We start from the raw sequence: 15,404 nt of genomic DNA, 5'->3' as shown, positions 1-15,404 counted from the left end.
ATTATTTACTAGAACTTTCTTTACTCAGCATAGCCTTCACAATTACTCATTTTCCAACTAAACAATTATTTGCCAAAAACTGCTCCATTATGTTTAATTAGAAAACAAACAAAATAATACATTCTAGATATATTATAAACTGAAAAAATTATAGGTACTATGAATATCAAACTATTATTCTTTTGAGTTCGAAAGTAAAGAAAATATTACCGGTTCATTCTTTTATAAATTGAAGCAATTTTTGACAAACAAGAATACAATGCCACAGATCTAATAACATACAAGAGTATTATTGGCAATCTCCATTATAATGCATAGTGTAATTATTTGAAATTTCCCATTACAATCTATAGATAAAACAAAGACAGATTGACAATCCTGAAATAATTTTAAAATTTCACTATTTTTTTTAGGAGCCCATTCCTCTTATGAGTATTACGCAAAGCACATTGATAAATTCTCGACTATTAAAACAATTTTTAAAATTTGAATTACTGTTCATATTATTAATAACATTTAAATAGCAAAAACCAATAAATTATGTAGCCATAAAGATGCACTATAGGTAGCTCAAATAAAATTAATGTTAATAATTTCTTGAGTTAACAATACTTAATATTGTAATAATGACGATGATAACTTTAGTATTAGCAATAGTATTAATAGAATTATAATTTATGATAAACGGTGAATAATTGATACATTTCTCTTACAAATTGTATTGGAGAGTGATTAAGATTTTTGTTATTAAAGGATGAGATTTCACATTCAAATTTATATTCCAATAAATTAACTAAGAATTTATGCAAAATATGGTATTGACATTCAAATAGTATAGATTATTATGTAGAAGATACTAATAAAGGTTTCAGAAAACATCTCAGATTAATCGAAATATATCATCCATCAATGTAAAAAAGCCATCAGACAATGAATCCGCGTCAAATAATTAGAACTTTCACAATAATTTGATTATTGTAGCAGAAAATAACATTACTTGACAGTATTCAAGCAAAACAGTTCGAATATCTAAATCTAATTGATTTGAAACAAGATTTATCAAAATTATGTTTTATGTCAAGAGCTTAAAGTTTCACCAAAAAGTGATAAAAATGGAAATGGATGTTGTCTGACAGCTATTACAATATTCAGGAGGCTAACTAAAAATAAACGTTCTACTTCAATATCCAACTATATTATTCAATAATAATATTCTAACCGTGAACAACGATTGAAGCGACCTCTGTTTCTTTAGAAAAAATGTTAATTCAAAAAAAATCTTACAAAAAATTGACTTCGTCCAAAATAAAAGCTAAATAACAAAACTTTGTCCGATAATAAAAATTTGACATTTCAAAATTTGACTACAAACTTTCAGTGAACCGAGTAAAATAAAAAATATACTTTTTGTTTGAATTTGAAAAAACTTCTTATTATAAAATTAAATTCAGTAATTAGTTTGAAACTAGCTTCAGAATTTCAAACTATCATGTTCTCTAAAGACACACAATTAATTTAAAATAAATTGATTCCAATAAAATAAAATTTAATCAATTATTGATTATAAATATTATTCAAAACGAAGATTGTACATTAAACAAATGACAGTGATCTACACTGATTCCAAGACAAAACCAAAAACCAAATACTGTAGTCAACAAAATGGTTTTTAAATATAGAGAATAAAAATTCAAATACCAATTTTCTTTTAGATATTTCAGACGAGGTGAACAATCGTTGTCTCAAGGTATTTATGAACTTGAAAAAATTATTACATACATTCAAACTATACAACGCACTCAGTATACAAAATGAGATGATAGGTTGAATTTGGAATAATCATTGTTTTCCAGCAATATATCCATCAATCATCATCTCAATAAACTGGCGCGTTGCATCTATTACAATCAATTGCATTTGATAAGGCTTAAATCTACAATAATCTACTACAGAGCATTGATTGTTGAGTTTGTGACAATTTCATTAATTTCTTGACGCATCCATCGTTCTAAATTGAAGTAATAGCTCCATTATTGAGCTTCAAAAGTTACAAAATTCAATAAGTTTTTGCCAAAATTTATGATCTTGACACAAGGCAATACAAATATGTATTTTGTTGTAAATTACTGTCACAAACACACAACATATCAATAAATTTGCTCACATGTGAAACGAATCAACACAAAATCCAAAGTTACAAGATATTTGATTTTCAATACGTGCTATATATCAAATAGTATTATTTTTATTAGAAGTTAATGACAAATGCTTTAACTAATAACATTTCACTGTTATACATTATATAATAAAAGAAAATAACATCGAAAAATGAACAAGAAAGGAGGTTCTTTTACAGGAAAAATAATTAAGCAAATCTATCAATTGACGAAGATTATAATAAACAATTAAATTCCAAAGCACAAGAATTACAGTATACAGTATTTTTTTGTGGTTTTGTCAAGTTTTATGATGTATTTAAATTAAATGAATACTATATTTTAAACACCAAAAAGAAAGAATAAAAATAATAGATTTTCACAATATGAATTACTGGTGAAAATAGTTTTTTTTAGTTTCGATTCTATATAGAAAAAATTCACAAAGCAATTTCTCCATTTAAAAACGGAGAACTTTGTGAAGGTTAGATGTTTTGGAGAGAGCCATACAGAGCCTGCCTTGAAGGTTTAGATTAGTTATTTATTCACCTAAATATATGCAATCTGGACCTGCCAGACCAGATATTTATCAGCTCAATCAGTATAGACCAGATTGATTGATGTGACAACATTTCAGTCTAGACTGGCGACTACGCGTCATCATTTTACAACTAGTTGTACTTCAAAACCAACTAGCCACAAAATATAACTACACCAATTATCTCCATATTTCCAAGCTACGAGAGACTTGGAAGGAGAGAATTCCATCAGAACATTATTCGAGCTCTGTTAAGAGCACTGCCAATAATAAGATTGAGAAGATAATAATTAATACACATTTATTGTAACAATAATAATAAATCTAATAGGCTAATTTACATCCATGGTTTATCGTTATTAGTTTTTCATCTGAATATACAACTCTACTATAATTGAATGCAATTCATAGCGATTTGACGACCTAATCAAAATATGTTCACATCCTAATTTTAGATTGGATTGGAATCGCGGACATTTTAGGATTGTTACAAACACGCGATCAATGTGATACTATAGAATACGAGAACGCAAAATTATTTATAATATTTATAGTAATTTATTAACAAGATCAACTAACAAAGAAATGTAAGGGATTACAATAGGATACATGCAATTCTTATTGGAAAACATTCAAAAAATCTAGCTAATTCACTGTTTTATACTTATCTCAAGAGATTGATAAAACTAAAAATTTCAGCACACATTATATAGCTTCAAATAAGTTATTATATTTTATTGAAAAATTGTTATAGTCAGAATTCTTTCAACTGGTTATATTAATTCCCAAAAAATCGCATAAATCTAATTTCTTTGTTCCAGCATTCACGTTTCAACACACGGTCCTAATCTTTCATACAATATTGCTTTTTATCGATAAATAATTATGAATATACTAGTTACGTTTTGAGTGGGGCAATCAACAAGAGAATCATCATCATTCGCTTCAATAATGTACAGGTATATTATAAACATTTTCAATATCGATATTTTCTGGTCTAATTTTACATGATTAATATAACTCGAATAAATATATATCATTCATCTCTGATAAATCAGTATAAACTTAAATTTAAATCGACAATTCAAAACAATGTACACTTAAAACATAATGCATTGTAACACCGACACGGTTAAATTAAATTTAAGCGGGCTTTTTAAACAATCTAATTTTCGATCCTATTCTTGTCTAATCAACTACTAATGAATCGAATCAATTTTATTGAATACAAGCGGGGTGATTTTAGAAATATTCACAAGATACTGTTTTTCTCATTTTCCGATAAAAAATCAGGGAAGTGTCTAACATACAAATTAAATTATCATCGTGAATAGTGGGGATCAAATTACTTTGTTATGTCGAACATATTTTATTGAAAACCATCGACCATGTATATAACGATATATTCGCGTAAATAATTTAATGTATCGGACTAATATTGGTTTTTATTTTACACACCATTGAGAAATACAGCAACTATGAGTCTAAAATATGTTCAGGCATGACGATCAATGACTTCAGCGGACTATTTCCTAGACAGTTACACGGAATATTTGAGAATCCTAAAAACTAAACAATTCAATTTCTTATATATTATACGACGACAATTAATTTGTATTAAAGTACAGATACGATGCAAGCAGATAATGTATTCGGAATACATTATTCATATTTGACCGAGTATGCTCTGTTGATAAGTTTGAGTGTATTTCGTTAGATAAAGCAGAAAACTGGCTTCATTACGGACTCAATACACGAGTGTTGTTGACGTCATCAACAACTTAAGGGGGTATTATAAGGTCATGTGAGTATATTCGGAATTATTTCATCTCTGAATGTATGTATAGTTTACATAATTTCATAAGTCAAGGATACTTCTTCAATTAGCGGCAGGCTCTAGACAGTGTAAATGCTCTCTCCTAGTTTTCAATAAATTTCCATTTTCAAAATAAAACACGTATTACTCTCATGATATCGTGGATACCACCAGGGGTATTCAACGATACACGATTCAATCGCCAAAATCAGCTTCTATCGATAGATATACTCTATCGATGAGCTTCAACATTAGATACACCGACAATCATCACAAATGCAAATAAACAGATGGATGATTACATCAGTTTTATATTGAAAGATACATTCTGCTGTATGTATTTGGGAAAAGTGCAATATTCAATCGCTTGGGAATAAAATCTGCAATCGATTAACGAATAATCGACATTACAAGTTGTTAAATAAGAACACAACATTCTTATGTATGTAGTAGAGTTACATGTATGTAATACGGCAACCATATATACATAGTTGATTCACCTCCCTGACTGCATATGTAAGACTACATAGCTTGTTTTTATGTAATATGTATATTGAAAAATTATTTTTTCACTCTCCATAATAAACGTTGAAAGCAGTTACAAGAAAAGATCAGACTTTTCCAGATGGGTTCAATTACGTGATATTTCTCTCCACAAATATATAATATACTTATATATCATTTACTTTGTCTACAGGTACGCCAGATTGACTGTGATCGATCAATCAACTGTCAAAATTACGTTCATAAATCATTTTTCCAAATATCTGTTTTGATTCTGTCAACCAAAACTGGAAACCTTTCCAGGTTCGATGTTAAGAGGTTAAGGAGGTTCCAACCAAATAGCAAGGCTCAAAATCTGTCCAATCAGCATTATTTTGTCCAATAATAGGGCCAATATTGTTTTTCCAAGAAAGTCCAGACCTCACAACGACAATAATTACCAAGCGAAATGTTTCGTTCACAACATTACACTACTAATTAAACAAGAATATGCCTCAAACATTTTGAAACTGTCAGTTATCAAAACTTTCAAATTTGATGTTTTATTTTGCTTTTTAGGATAAATTATAAAATTCTCAATGATCACAAAAAACACATTCTTTCAATATTTCAGATGTTGAATTGGCTCCTGTGATTTCATTCAGCCATTTCGAAAACGACAAAATAAGAGTTCAATTCTTCTTCTCAAATTGCGGTTCTAATAATACTAGACCTATTACAACCAACAGAATTATAATATGTTAATCAATAGACTGCTACAAAATAAATCAATATGATAAATATTAAATTGCATTCACAAATAAATAAATATTCTCAAGATGCAAAGCCATAACAACCAACAGTTTCAATTTGTTTACGGAATAAATATAATGTACTATATATCATAACAGAGACTATGATACTCTAGTGTTCGACACTATTTCAATAAAATCTGGAAATTTCAAAAACAATAGAAAACTGTGATTGGTGTAGGATAACTGTTTCTATGTTATAAATAATTAAATAAATAACAGATAAATAGTTTGACTTTGAACGAATCGATGGAATAGAACATTGTACGCGACGGGTATTATTGGTGTGAGAGAGTATCAAACAGTTTGAAGACACTACTGCACCTGAGTTCATCTGAGCAAAGTCTATGCTTGCAGTCCACATAACCATAGGTTAGTTACAGTTATTTTAATAATATCACATCTTCGACCTAATCACTGACCTCAGTCGACTGGCCCATGGACAAGGTGTCGGTCATCTTATGACCACACTGTCATCATATCAATACTTTTCTTAGAAAAATATATCTATACATTACAACGCACCCCGAGAAATGCAACTGAGTTCCAGTTATTGGTTGTCATTTTCTCGTCGCTCAAATCAAATTGAAATCTTGGAAAACATAGTATTTAAAAACATTGAATAATATAAATACAAATATTTTTGAATTATTTTATTTTAGTGATAAAATAAAATAATTCAAAAAGGGTACTGAGATTTGTATTTCTATTTATATTACAAGTAGCCCTAAACAGAAAAGATATATTGATTAATATCTAAGTTATATATTCAAGTACAGCCTTGCAAAACATTACAGGATTAAATATGAGTGATAAAATATTAAATTTCAACTCGGGAATTACTTGACTCTAGTTATTTTTGGAAAATATAAACGAATACAATCCAACAGAATTCACACTTCAGTACATTTCATGGTTCAATACTTATTTGTTGCTAGCATATACTTATTACCAGCTGTACAGAAGTATTTAACATCTTCACTCACTGACAAAAAGTTCACTTTTTATGATTTTCAATGACAACCAATAACCGGTCACACAGTTCAAATCCCAACATTCCTCCTCGATAAACTTATCCATTTCACTTTCTTTAAAAACAATAACTTCCTTTCGACATTAAGAATAAATAAATAACAAGATTCTTTTCAGTTTTCAACAATAACAGAGAAACAGCCTCTCTCAAGATAAATACAAAATGAAATAGTAGCAGTAGAGGTAAGAAGAAACAAGAATAAAACATTCAGTTTCTTCTTCTCTCTTCTCCTTCTTCTTCATTACACATCTTCTTAGCGCTCTAAACCTCTATGTGCAAATCGAGTTTTTCGTTCTATCGAAGATATAAAACAATAAAAAATTGTAATATCACTCGTTGGCTCAGTCACAATGGTCAATCCTTATTATATACATTGATATAATAAATAAATAATCAGTCTTTTTCAAACTACAACTAGCGGCGTCGGAGTGAGAGAGAAAACAGTTCATCACTTTTCACTTCATCACTTTTTCAAAACGTCCCCTAATTGCACCTTGCACTAGTCTATAGTTCGATTCATAAAAAAATTACAAATAATTTCGCGACTATCTTACATATTTATACGTCATCGGGTCCGATAAAACACTCAACACTCACCGTGTATAACGGTAGGTCTTTTTTCACCATAAATGAGACAACTGGTCCGCGGTGTCTCACCTACATTCTGGTGAATCCAGTTTCATACTGTAAAAGAAAAATTTATTGAATTTGAAAAATGGAAAAATATTTACTAATAAATTGATCATACAGTGTTCAAAAAAAATTATTATATACCATATACACTGGACACGATCTGGGAGTACGAGAAAGTGGTGAATTGTTCTAGTTCCAAAAGTAAATTGTTCAATCACGTGACTGGTGCAAAATGTTCCCATGGAACGCCATTTCAAAATCGTTGGTTCAAGCCTTTGGCGGGCACTTATGAAGTTGATTTACACCAAAATGTGTCGTTCACTAGTTGCGTGAATGAACAAAGGCTGTTTTAGAAACTTACCGTCTGGAAAAGTGTGAATTTCTTTCATTCCATTACTCTCAAATTTTCTATAGAGAAGAATTCATTTAACGAATGGTTATCAAACACCATTTTGTTGGTTATTTTATGGCTATGCTATGGTAAACAAAAAAGCTATCAGCGCATGAGCAGAGAAGCAAGCAGGCTACAATTCAATCGACCAATGAGAGCTCTGAAAATTTGAACTGTCACAATTTACCAGGCTTCGTCTGTGGGCAGGAATTTGGAACTGGAACTAGATTCTGTCAAAATTCTTCCCAAGGAACGCGGAACTTTTTACCTGGTAAATTGTGAATAGGACAATTTATCAAATTCCATGTTCCCAGAACGGGCTCAATACTAAAATTACAATGGAAAAGAAATACTGCAAATATTCCTGCAATGCAATTCTGTAATTGATGAAAATTTACACAGTTATTAACAACACTCTTTGGTGGAAATCAACTTCAAAAGAGCACGCCAAAAGCTTGAACCAAAGATTTTTGAAGTGGCGTTCCATGGGACCAAGTAATTTTGAACCAGTCACGTGACATGGAACAATCTACCGCTGGAACTGGAACAATTTAGCCTACCACTTACCGTATTCCCAGAACGAACCCAATGGAACAAATAGTTTTTCACCAGTCACGTGATCGGTAGTCACGTGAAATGGAACAATCTACCACTGTAACTGTAACAATTTACCACTTACAATGTTCCCAGAACGAGCCCAATGGAACAAGTAGTTTTGCACCAGTCACGTGATCGATAGTGACATGGCATGAAACAATCTACCGCTGGAACTGGAACAATTTACCACTTACCGTGTTCCCAGAACGTATCAATTTTATTTATAGAACTATTACGATATTATTATCCTGTTTAAGGTTTGCTTGACCACTCTTCCCCTGGGCTCCGACCCAAAACTTACAAGAGAGTGACAAGCTATATTACAAATTATTATTGTAATAGAACTACTACTAGTAGTTCGGGGAACAGTAGAACTCGCTACACTCACCAACATCACTACTCACACAAGCTCGCCTATTCACACACATACAAATTGGATTTAGATTATGATGATATATCATACTTTGTTTAAAAGTACTTGTATACAAAATTTTATTCACATCGGACCATAACTGCGACTGTAACTGCGGTACAAACAAACAGACAATCACAGATTGACTTGAAACAGAAATTCGCTCATTCAATTGATAATAATATTAGTATTGAAATGAAAAAAGGGTATTCGATGATTTTCACTAAATTTCGAATGAATAGAAGACTAACCGGGATCTAGTTGCCTTCGGTAGCGGTAGCTAGAATAGAGTTGATCTTGGCATCACCCTCTCCATTCATGGCTCCGTTCTCAATGGTGCAGGCGTCCTCGAACTGACCAATCAGATCGTCGCCACCCCCACCACCGCCACCCGTCTTTCCATTCACCATCTCGGTGTTGTTGGCGTTGTTGGTCCTGTTCATCAGAATCTTCTTGTCACTCACATCATCCACCATTTCGGTCGCCAAAACTGTTTCTCTGCAACAACAATTTAAATCTTAATCATCAAAATAAATCAGTATTCTCATAACAAAATAGAAAACTTATAATAATTATATCAAATGAGTTTTTTCTTTACAATTCAATAAACTAAAATCAATATTTGTTGTTGGCACAGTCTGCAAGGAAAAACCTGAGTCCTGAGCGCCTGCTGCGAAGCCAAAACTAAAAATAAAACTTTTACATTTGTCGAGAAAAATAAAATAAAATACAAAAATTACACTATCTGTTTCATTACTATTTGAGATAGTAGATGATTTTTTTAAATACAAAAATGACCGAGTAATAATTATTCTATGTTATTGAAAAACGAACCAGAGGCACACTAAAATTACACTATATGTTTCATTACTATTTGAGATAGTAGATGAGTATTTTATTTGTTTAATACAAAAATGACCGAGTAATAATTATTCTATGTAATTGAAAAACGAACCAGAGGCCCAGACACTCATTAAATTGGACCTTAGCTGATGAAACTTAAAAGTGAACACTCCATTACCGGTAAATTTAATGAAAGGCGATTTTCCGGTACAATCAGTCAATGAAGCATACATGATAAAGCTAGGATTCCCACAAATCAGTATCAGTGTAAGTGTTCGGTACAGTGAGAATATTATTCCCATGAGTTATAATGGGACTATTTCCACTCAGCCACTACCTCCGTAAACAAAGCCGTAGTGCATTCATGTGACGTCAGCACAGGTAGGGCTCCTATACCAATAAAAACACTAGCTGATATAGATCAGCTGAAATCGAAGAATTTCTATTGGTGTAGGAGCCCACCTGTGCTGACGACACACGAATGCACTATGGCTTTGTTTACGGAGGTAGTGACTCAGCCCGGCCGAGCGTGTATGAATAGTAACATTAGAATTTAAGAGAATAATATTTGCCAAAGCTCACTGATAATGATGTGTGGGAAACAGTCTTGAGAAAGGAAAAACGATGTGAAATTTTGTTTTAAATAATGTTTTTTTGAAATTTCTGAAAATTTGTTCAATTCTCAATTGAATCGCTAATTGCAGAAAGGGAACATGTCCAGTTTTCATAATTTTACAGGAGAGACAAAAAACTTATTTAAACCTGAACCTAAACCTGTAGTAAACGATATATTCAAAACGTCGTCATTACAATGCTTTCAGTTGGACATGTATCCTTCCTACAGTAAACGATGTATCTTACATTGAATAGTTGATTTTAAAAAAAAAAAAAACAATTTTTGAAAAAGTTGGACATGTTCCCTTTCTGCAATTAGCGATTCAATTGTGTTACAGGGAACTATTCAATTTCAATTTTTCAATTTCAATTTATTTTCCTTTACACACATACATAAAATACAAGTAATATTAAATTACAACAAGAATAAACAACTAGCAAAATTAGTACAAAAAAAAAACAAAAATGTCCGTACAAGATGCTAATTCAGAATTTGGTGTAAAGGGGTGGGATTGAAGCTCTTCCAACTATGGTTACCCATGTACTAGGAAGGCTTTCAATCCTTGAGAGGGAAAATAAAGGATTAGGAAAAAAGGTGAGGTGGGATGATAGGATAGTTAATTTAATAAAGAAAAATAAAATAAAAAGGTCCACACTAGATTGGTAAGTGAGCACACAAAAACACTAAGTTCCTCTTTTACTTTGTTTAATTTACAGGTAGAAAAAATAGTTCGTTTTAATCCAAATACTAATATCATGTTTTATTTTTTTAGTCAATTTTGCGCAGCAGATATATTCTTCAGGAATTTTATTTATCAATTTAGTGCTTAAATATATAAGTTGTCTTCTGATGGTTTCAATGTTTGTATTGTACATAAGATACTTATTTGAGGAGGGTCTCAGATTGTACAGGTTATTGATTGTGTTATTTGTGCAAGGAAAATTAGCTTTATGTTTGATTATATATTTCGCTACATTTATTACGTACAACTGCCTAACTGTTAACACATTAAACTCTTTGAAAGTCAAGTCGGTTGGGTAAAGTCTGGGTTTATTTAAAATTGTTTTGATTATTGATTTTTGAATTATGAAAAGCTCTTCTAAGTGAGAATTATAACAGCCCCCCCATACGGATATACCATACTGAATTATGGACTGGACCAGTGCAAAGTAAACCATTTTTAGATGTTTTGAGTTCAGAATTTTTTTTGCTTCGTAGAATTTATAGGATAGATATCTCATTCTTCTGCAAATAAATTTTATGTGTATGTCCCACTTCAAATTTTCATCTATTTGGACACCTAGATATTTGGTACTTTTGACTCTTTTTATAGTAGGGCAGGTGCAGTTATTGTTGCAGTTTGAGTGGAGTTTCAGATTTAAATTCTCATCAGGTTTACCAGTTGTATTGAATGCGAAGGTGATTTAATTGGTTTTTTCAATGTTCAGGCTCAGGGTGTTTCTGTCCAACCAATTTTTTATGAGCAAACAGTTCTGTTCTGCAATTTCATGTACCCCAGTCCAAGATTCCCCATGGAAAATAGCTGCAGTGTCATCTGCGAATGATATAGTTGTGGCGTTTTTTAATTTCAGCTTTAATAAGTCATTGACATATAATATAAAGAGGATTGGTGATAGTACCGTTCCCTGAGGCAAACCGTAGGTCATTTTGGAGACATCAGTAAGTCCGTCGATTGTTAAAGACTGGGTTCTATCTCTCAAGTAGCTCTTTATGAGTTCTAGAAATATTCCCCTAAAGCCATATCTTTCGAGTTTATTGTAAAGAAAACTATGTGGTATAGTATCAAAGGCTTTTTTAATATCCAGGAAAACTGCTATAGATTTGTAATTGGAATTCAAGTTTTGTGAAACAGTATTAGAAAATTCAATTAACGCATCTTCGGTACTTTTCGCAGTCTGGAATCCAAATTGATTCTTATCTATTATTTTATGCTTGTTCAAATACACAACTAATCTCTTCTTTATAATTTTCTCCATGATTTTTGCTAGATTACTAATAAGGCTGATTGGTCTGTAGTTACTTGGGTCCAAGGGATCTCCTTGCTTGAATAAAGGTTTTATCTTGGCGGTTTTGAAATGTTTAGGGAAGTAGCCTTGTTCAAAGCATTTGTTGAAAATCACGGAAAGCGGCTGTGAAATAGTGTGGCTTATATGTTTGAGTACTGTGTTATTGAGATTATCCAAGCCTGGGGTGCAGTTATTTTTCAGCTCTTTTATTGTCGCTTGAACTTCATTGAAGTTTGTCGGTCTCATAAAGAAGGAATTCGGTAGAGGAGTTTCAATTACATCGTTGTTGAAATTGAAATTTGGAGAGCTTGTGGGATCATTGTTTATAGTTTTAGCCTGTCTCTCCCCAACATTGGTGAAAAAGTCATTCAACCTCTTGGCATCAACTCCAATTTTACAACACTCTTTCTTCCCCTCCCCGATAGCCTCATTAATACACCTCCAAAGCTTTGAACTATTGGTGTTACATTGTTCTATTTTATCCCTATAATAGTTATCCTTCGCCTCACTTATGAGCCTATTCAATGTATTACGATAAACTCTGTATGTATTTATCGAATCAGCATCTGCAGGGCCTTTTCTTATTTTATCATGCATTTTATCCCGTATAATAATTGATCTTATTATTCCGTCCGTAATCCAAGGTTTTAAGGGACGCTTTCGGCGAGGAATATACTTCTCAGTTTTACTTGAATCCATAAAACCATTTATACGATCCACAAAATTGTCAACTAGGGTATCTATAGTATCATCATTTCCAAAAATAGTATTCCAATTTTCTTTTTCCGATTTTTCAGCAATTAGTTTGTAGTTGTATGCAATTTTAACGTTATTTGTAGGCCTGTTTCTATGTGAAGTGGTTTCAGGATTTTTCTCATTACCCAAGTGTAATAGTACAGAATAATGATCAGTTATTGTTGTTTTGAAAATATTTCCAAAGATATAGTTGAATTTGCTGTTATTTTTGAAAAATATGTGATCTATGCACGATTCAGTTGTGGTCGAGACTCTAGTACTCCCATTTATATAAGACTTATAACCTCTGCTCAGTAAAATATGCAGGTATTCCCGAACCTGTGTGCTAGTTGATTGAATATTAATATTTATATCACCAACCATGCAAACAGTTATTGAATTAGGTATATTATCGAGGAAGTTATTTAGACTGCTGATAAAATTCTGTGTTTTGATTTCTAGGTGATCTATAAATTCCTATAATTCTAAAAATTTTTTCATCCGACATTTTCAATTCCAAGCACAAAGAGTTGGCATCAACTATGTTACAGGCAATCTCACAGACATCAATATTATCTCTAACATAAATGCACAGACCGTCGCATTTGTTCATCTTTGAGCATTTATTTACTTCGGTGAAACCTGAGATCTTGTAAGTGAATGGCATGTTCTCGGTATGCCAAGTTTCGGTTAGAACAATTACATGTATATCAGTTTTTAAGCTGTTTATACAACAAATGAGCTGGTTGAAATTTGCATGGAGGCTACGGATATTAGTTGAAAAAATATTTAAAAATTCAACATTTTTTCCATTTATGGAAGGAACAAAATTAATGTAGTCATCGATTTCTGGAGTGAAGTTATCAGTTTCCAGTGATGTAAGGATTTCATCGATATCAGCCATGATCAATTTTGTTAGTATTAGCTTCTCCTTTCAACAACCTTTCTCGATTCCATGACAAAAGCTCTTCTCCTGTCCTGTCCTTCACTCTATCAATTATGTCCTGAACTGCATCATTGTAGCCTGTTGTTAGATACCTGAAACTTTCTGTATGCCTGGATATTGCAACAATAGCATGCGGCACACTGTTATAAATTGTATTGTCTCTTGTGTCAATTCTCACTAATACTACATCCTTTGATGTGAGCCCCTGTGCTTCGTGAATTGTGTCAATTCTTTGAGACTTATATTTTTTCATTGAATCACTTAGAATTTGTTTCTCTTTTTGCGTAAATGTCAGTATCAGAGTATCTTCCTTTAGCTGATGAGTTTCGCCGTTTTTGAAAGTTGGAAGTATAGATTTTATTTGGGGGTTTTTTGTGCTGATTTCGTGGTAGAATGATTGAAGGGCAAAACAGACATCTACAGGACACCGCTTAGTCATTGTTATATATTCCTCAGGCTCACAGAAATCTGAAATTTTGTTCCACTTGGTAACTACTGGAGATCTTTCTATGTAAGGTATCTGGTTGGAGTCACCTACTACTATAATTTCCGTTGCTCCACTCAATTCTGCAATAAATCCGATGTATCCCGCATGCATCATTAGTCCCTCATCAATGTAAACTTTTTCATATTTTTTGCCCGAATTATTAATTATGTAGGATGCTACTGTCCTATAATCTAATTTAAGCTGGATAGATAAGTTCTCTTTTGTGTAACGTCTTGAGACTGATTCTCTTATATCTTTAATGCTTGCTCTAGTTTGAGTTAATACTAGATCTTTTCCTGGCGTGTGTTCTCTTATGATATATGTAGATTTTCCACAGCCAGATACTCCTTCTATCCAACTGACTTGTGGGAATAGAGGCTTGTTGATGTGTATTTTATTTTAGTTATTAGCTCGCCATCCAGCATAAGTTCTGTATCTTTAGTGACTAATATGTATTTTTCAGTGGTTTTGAACTTATTTTCGGCTTCTAGGAATTCAACATATTTGCCTCCTTCTTCTAGACTATACCCCATTCTGTAAAAAGTGTTTGTTTTGAATAAGAATTTCTTCATATCATTATCAAATATGTTCATATTTTTTCTCTTCACAGCATCAATTGTTTTGTTCGTTACGTCTTTGTACATACTATTGAGAACTTCTTTATATATTTTAGCATTTTCAGCATCCGCCTTTTCAAGGAGATTACGCAGGTCTATCATTGTATTAATATATCTTTCGTACTTTGACATACCCTCAAATAAACCAGCAGGATACTCAGTATCGCTGTTATTAAATTGACTGGGTATTTCCAAGTAATCAATATTTCTAATCCCTTGATTATAAAATACAAAGCGAAGGGCTTCATTTTCAAGGACAGAA

At 31.9% G+C, this 15,404-nt stretch overlaps 1 protein-coding gene across 1 annotated transcript in view; it reads right to left on the bottom strand.

Annotated features, from left to right (window-relative positions):
• The window catches only part of LOC111053468 (constitutive coactivator of PPAR-gamma-like protein 1), a 48,478-nt gene continuing 33,074 nt past the window's right edge, over positions 1-15,404 (bottom strand). The window contains exons 16-17 of the mRNA XM_039440060.1: positions 9,123-9,369; positions 1-7,522 (exon numbers count right to left, since the gene is read on the bottom strand). Coding sequence (XP_039295994.1) covers positions 9,129-9,369 — 241 coding nt within the window. The 3' untranslated portion in view covers positions 1-7,522; positions 9,123-9,128. The remainder of the gene's footprint in view (positions 7,523-9,122; positions 9,370-15,404) is intronic.

Source organism: Nilaparvata lugens, chromosome 13, assembly GCF_014356525.2.
Source record: "Nilaparvata lugens isolate BPH chromosome 13, ASM1435652v1, whole genome shotgun sequence".
Lineage (NCBI taxonomy): Eukaryota > Metazoa > Arthropoda > Insecta > Hemiptera > Delphacidae > Nilaparvata > Nilaparvata lugens.
Note: the sequence above shows the minus strand (reverse complement) of the source record. Positions and strands in the feature narration are given on the sequence as shown.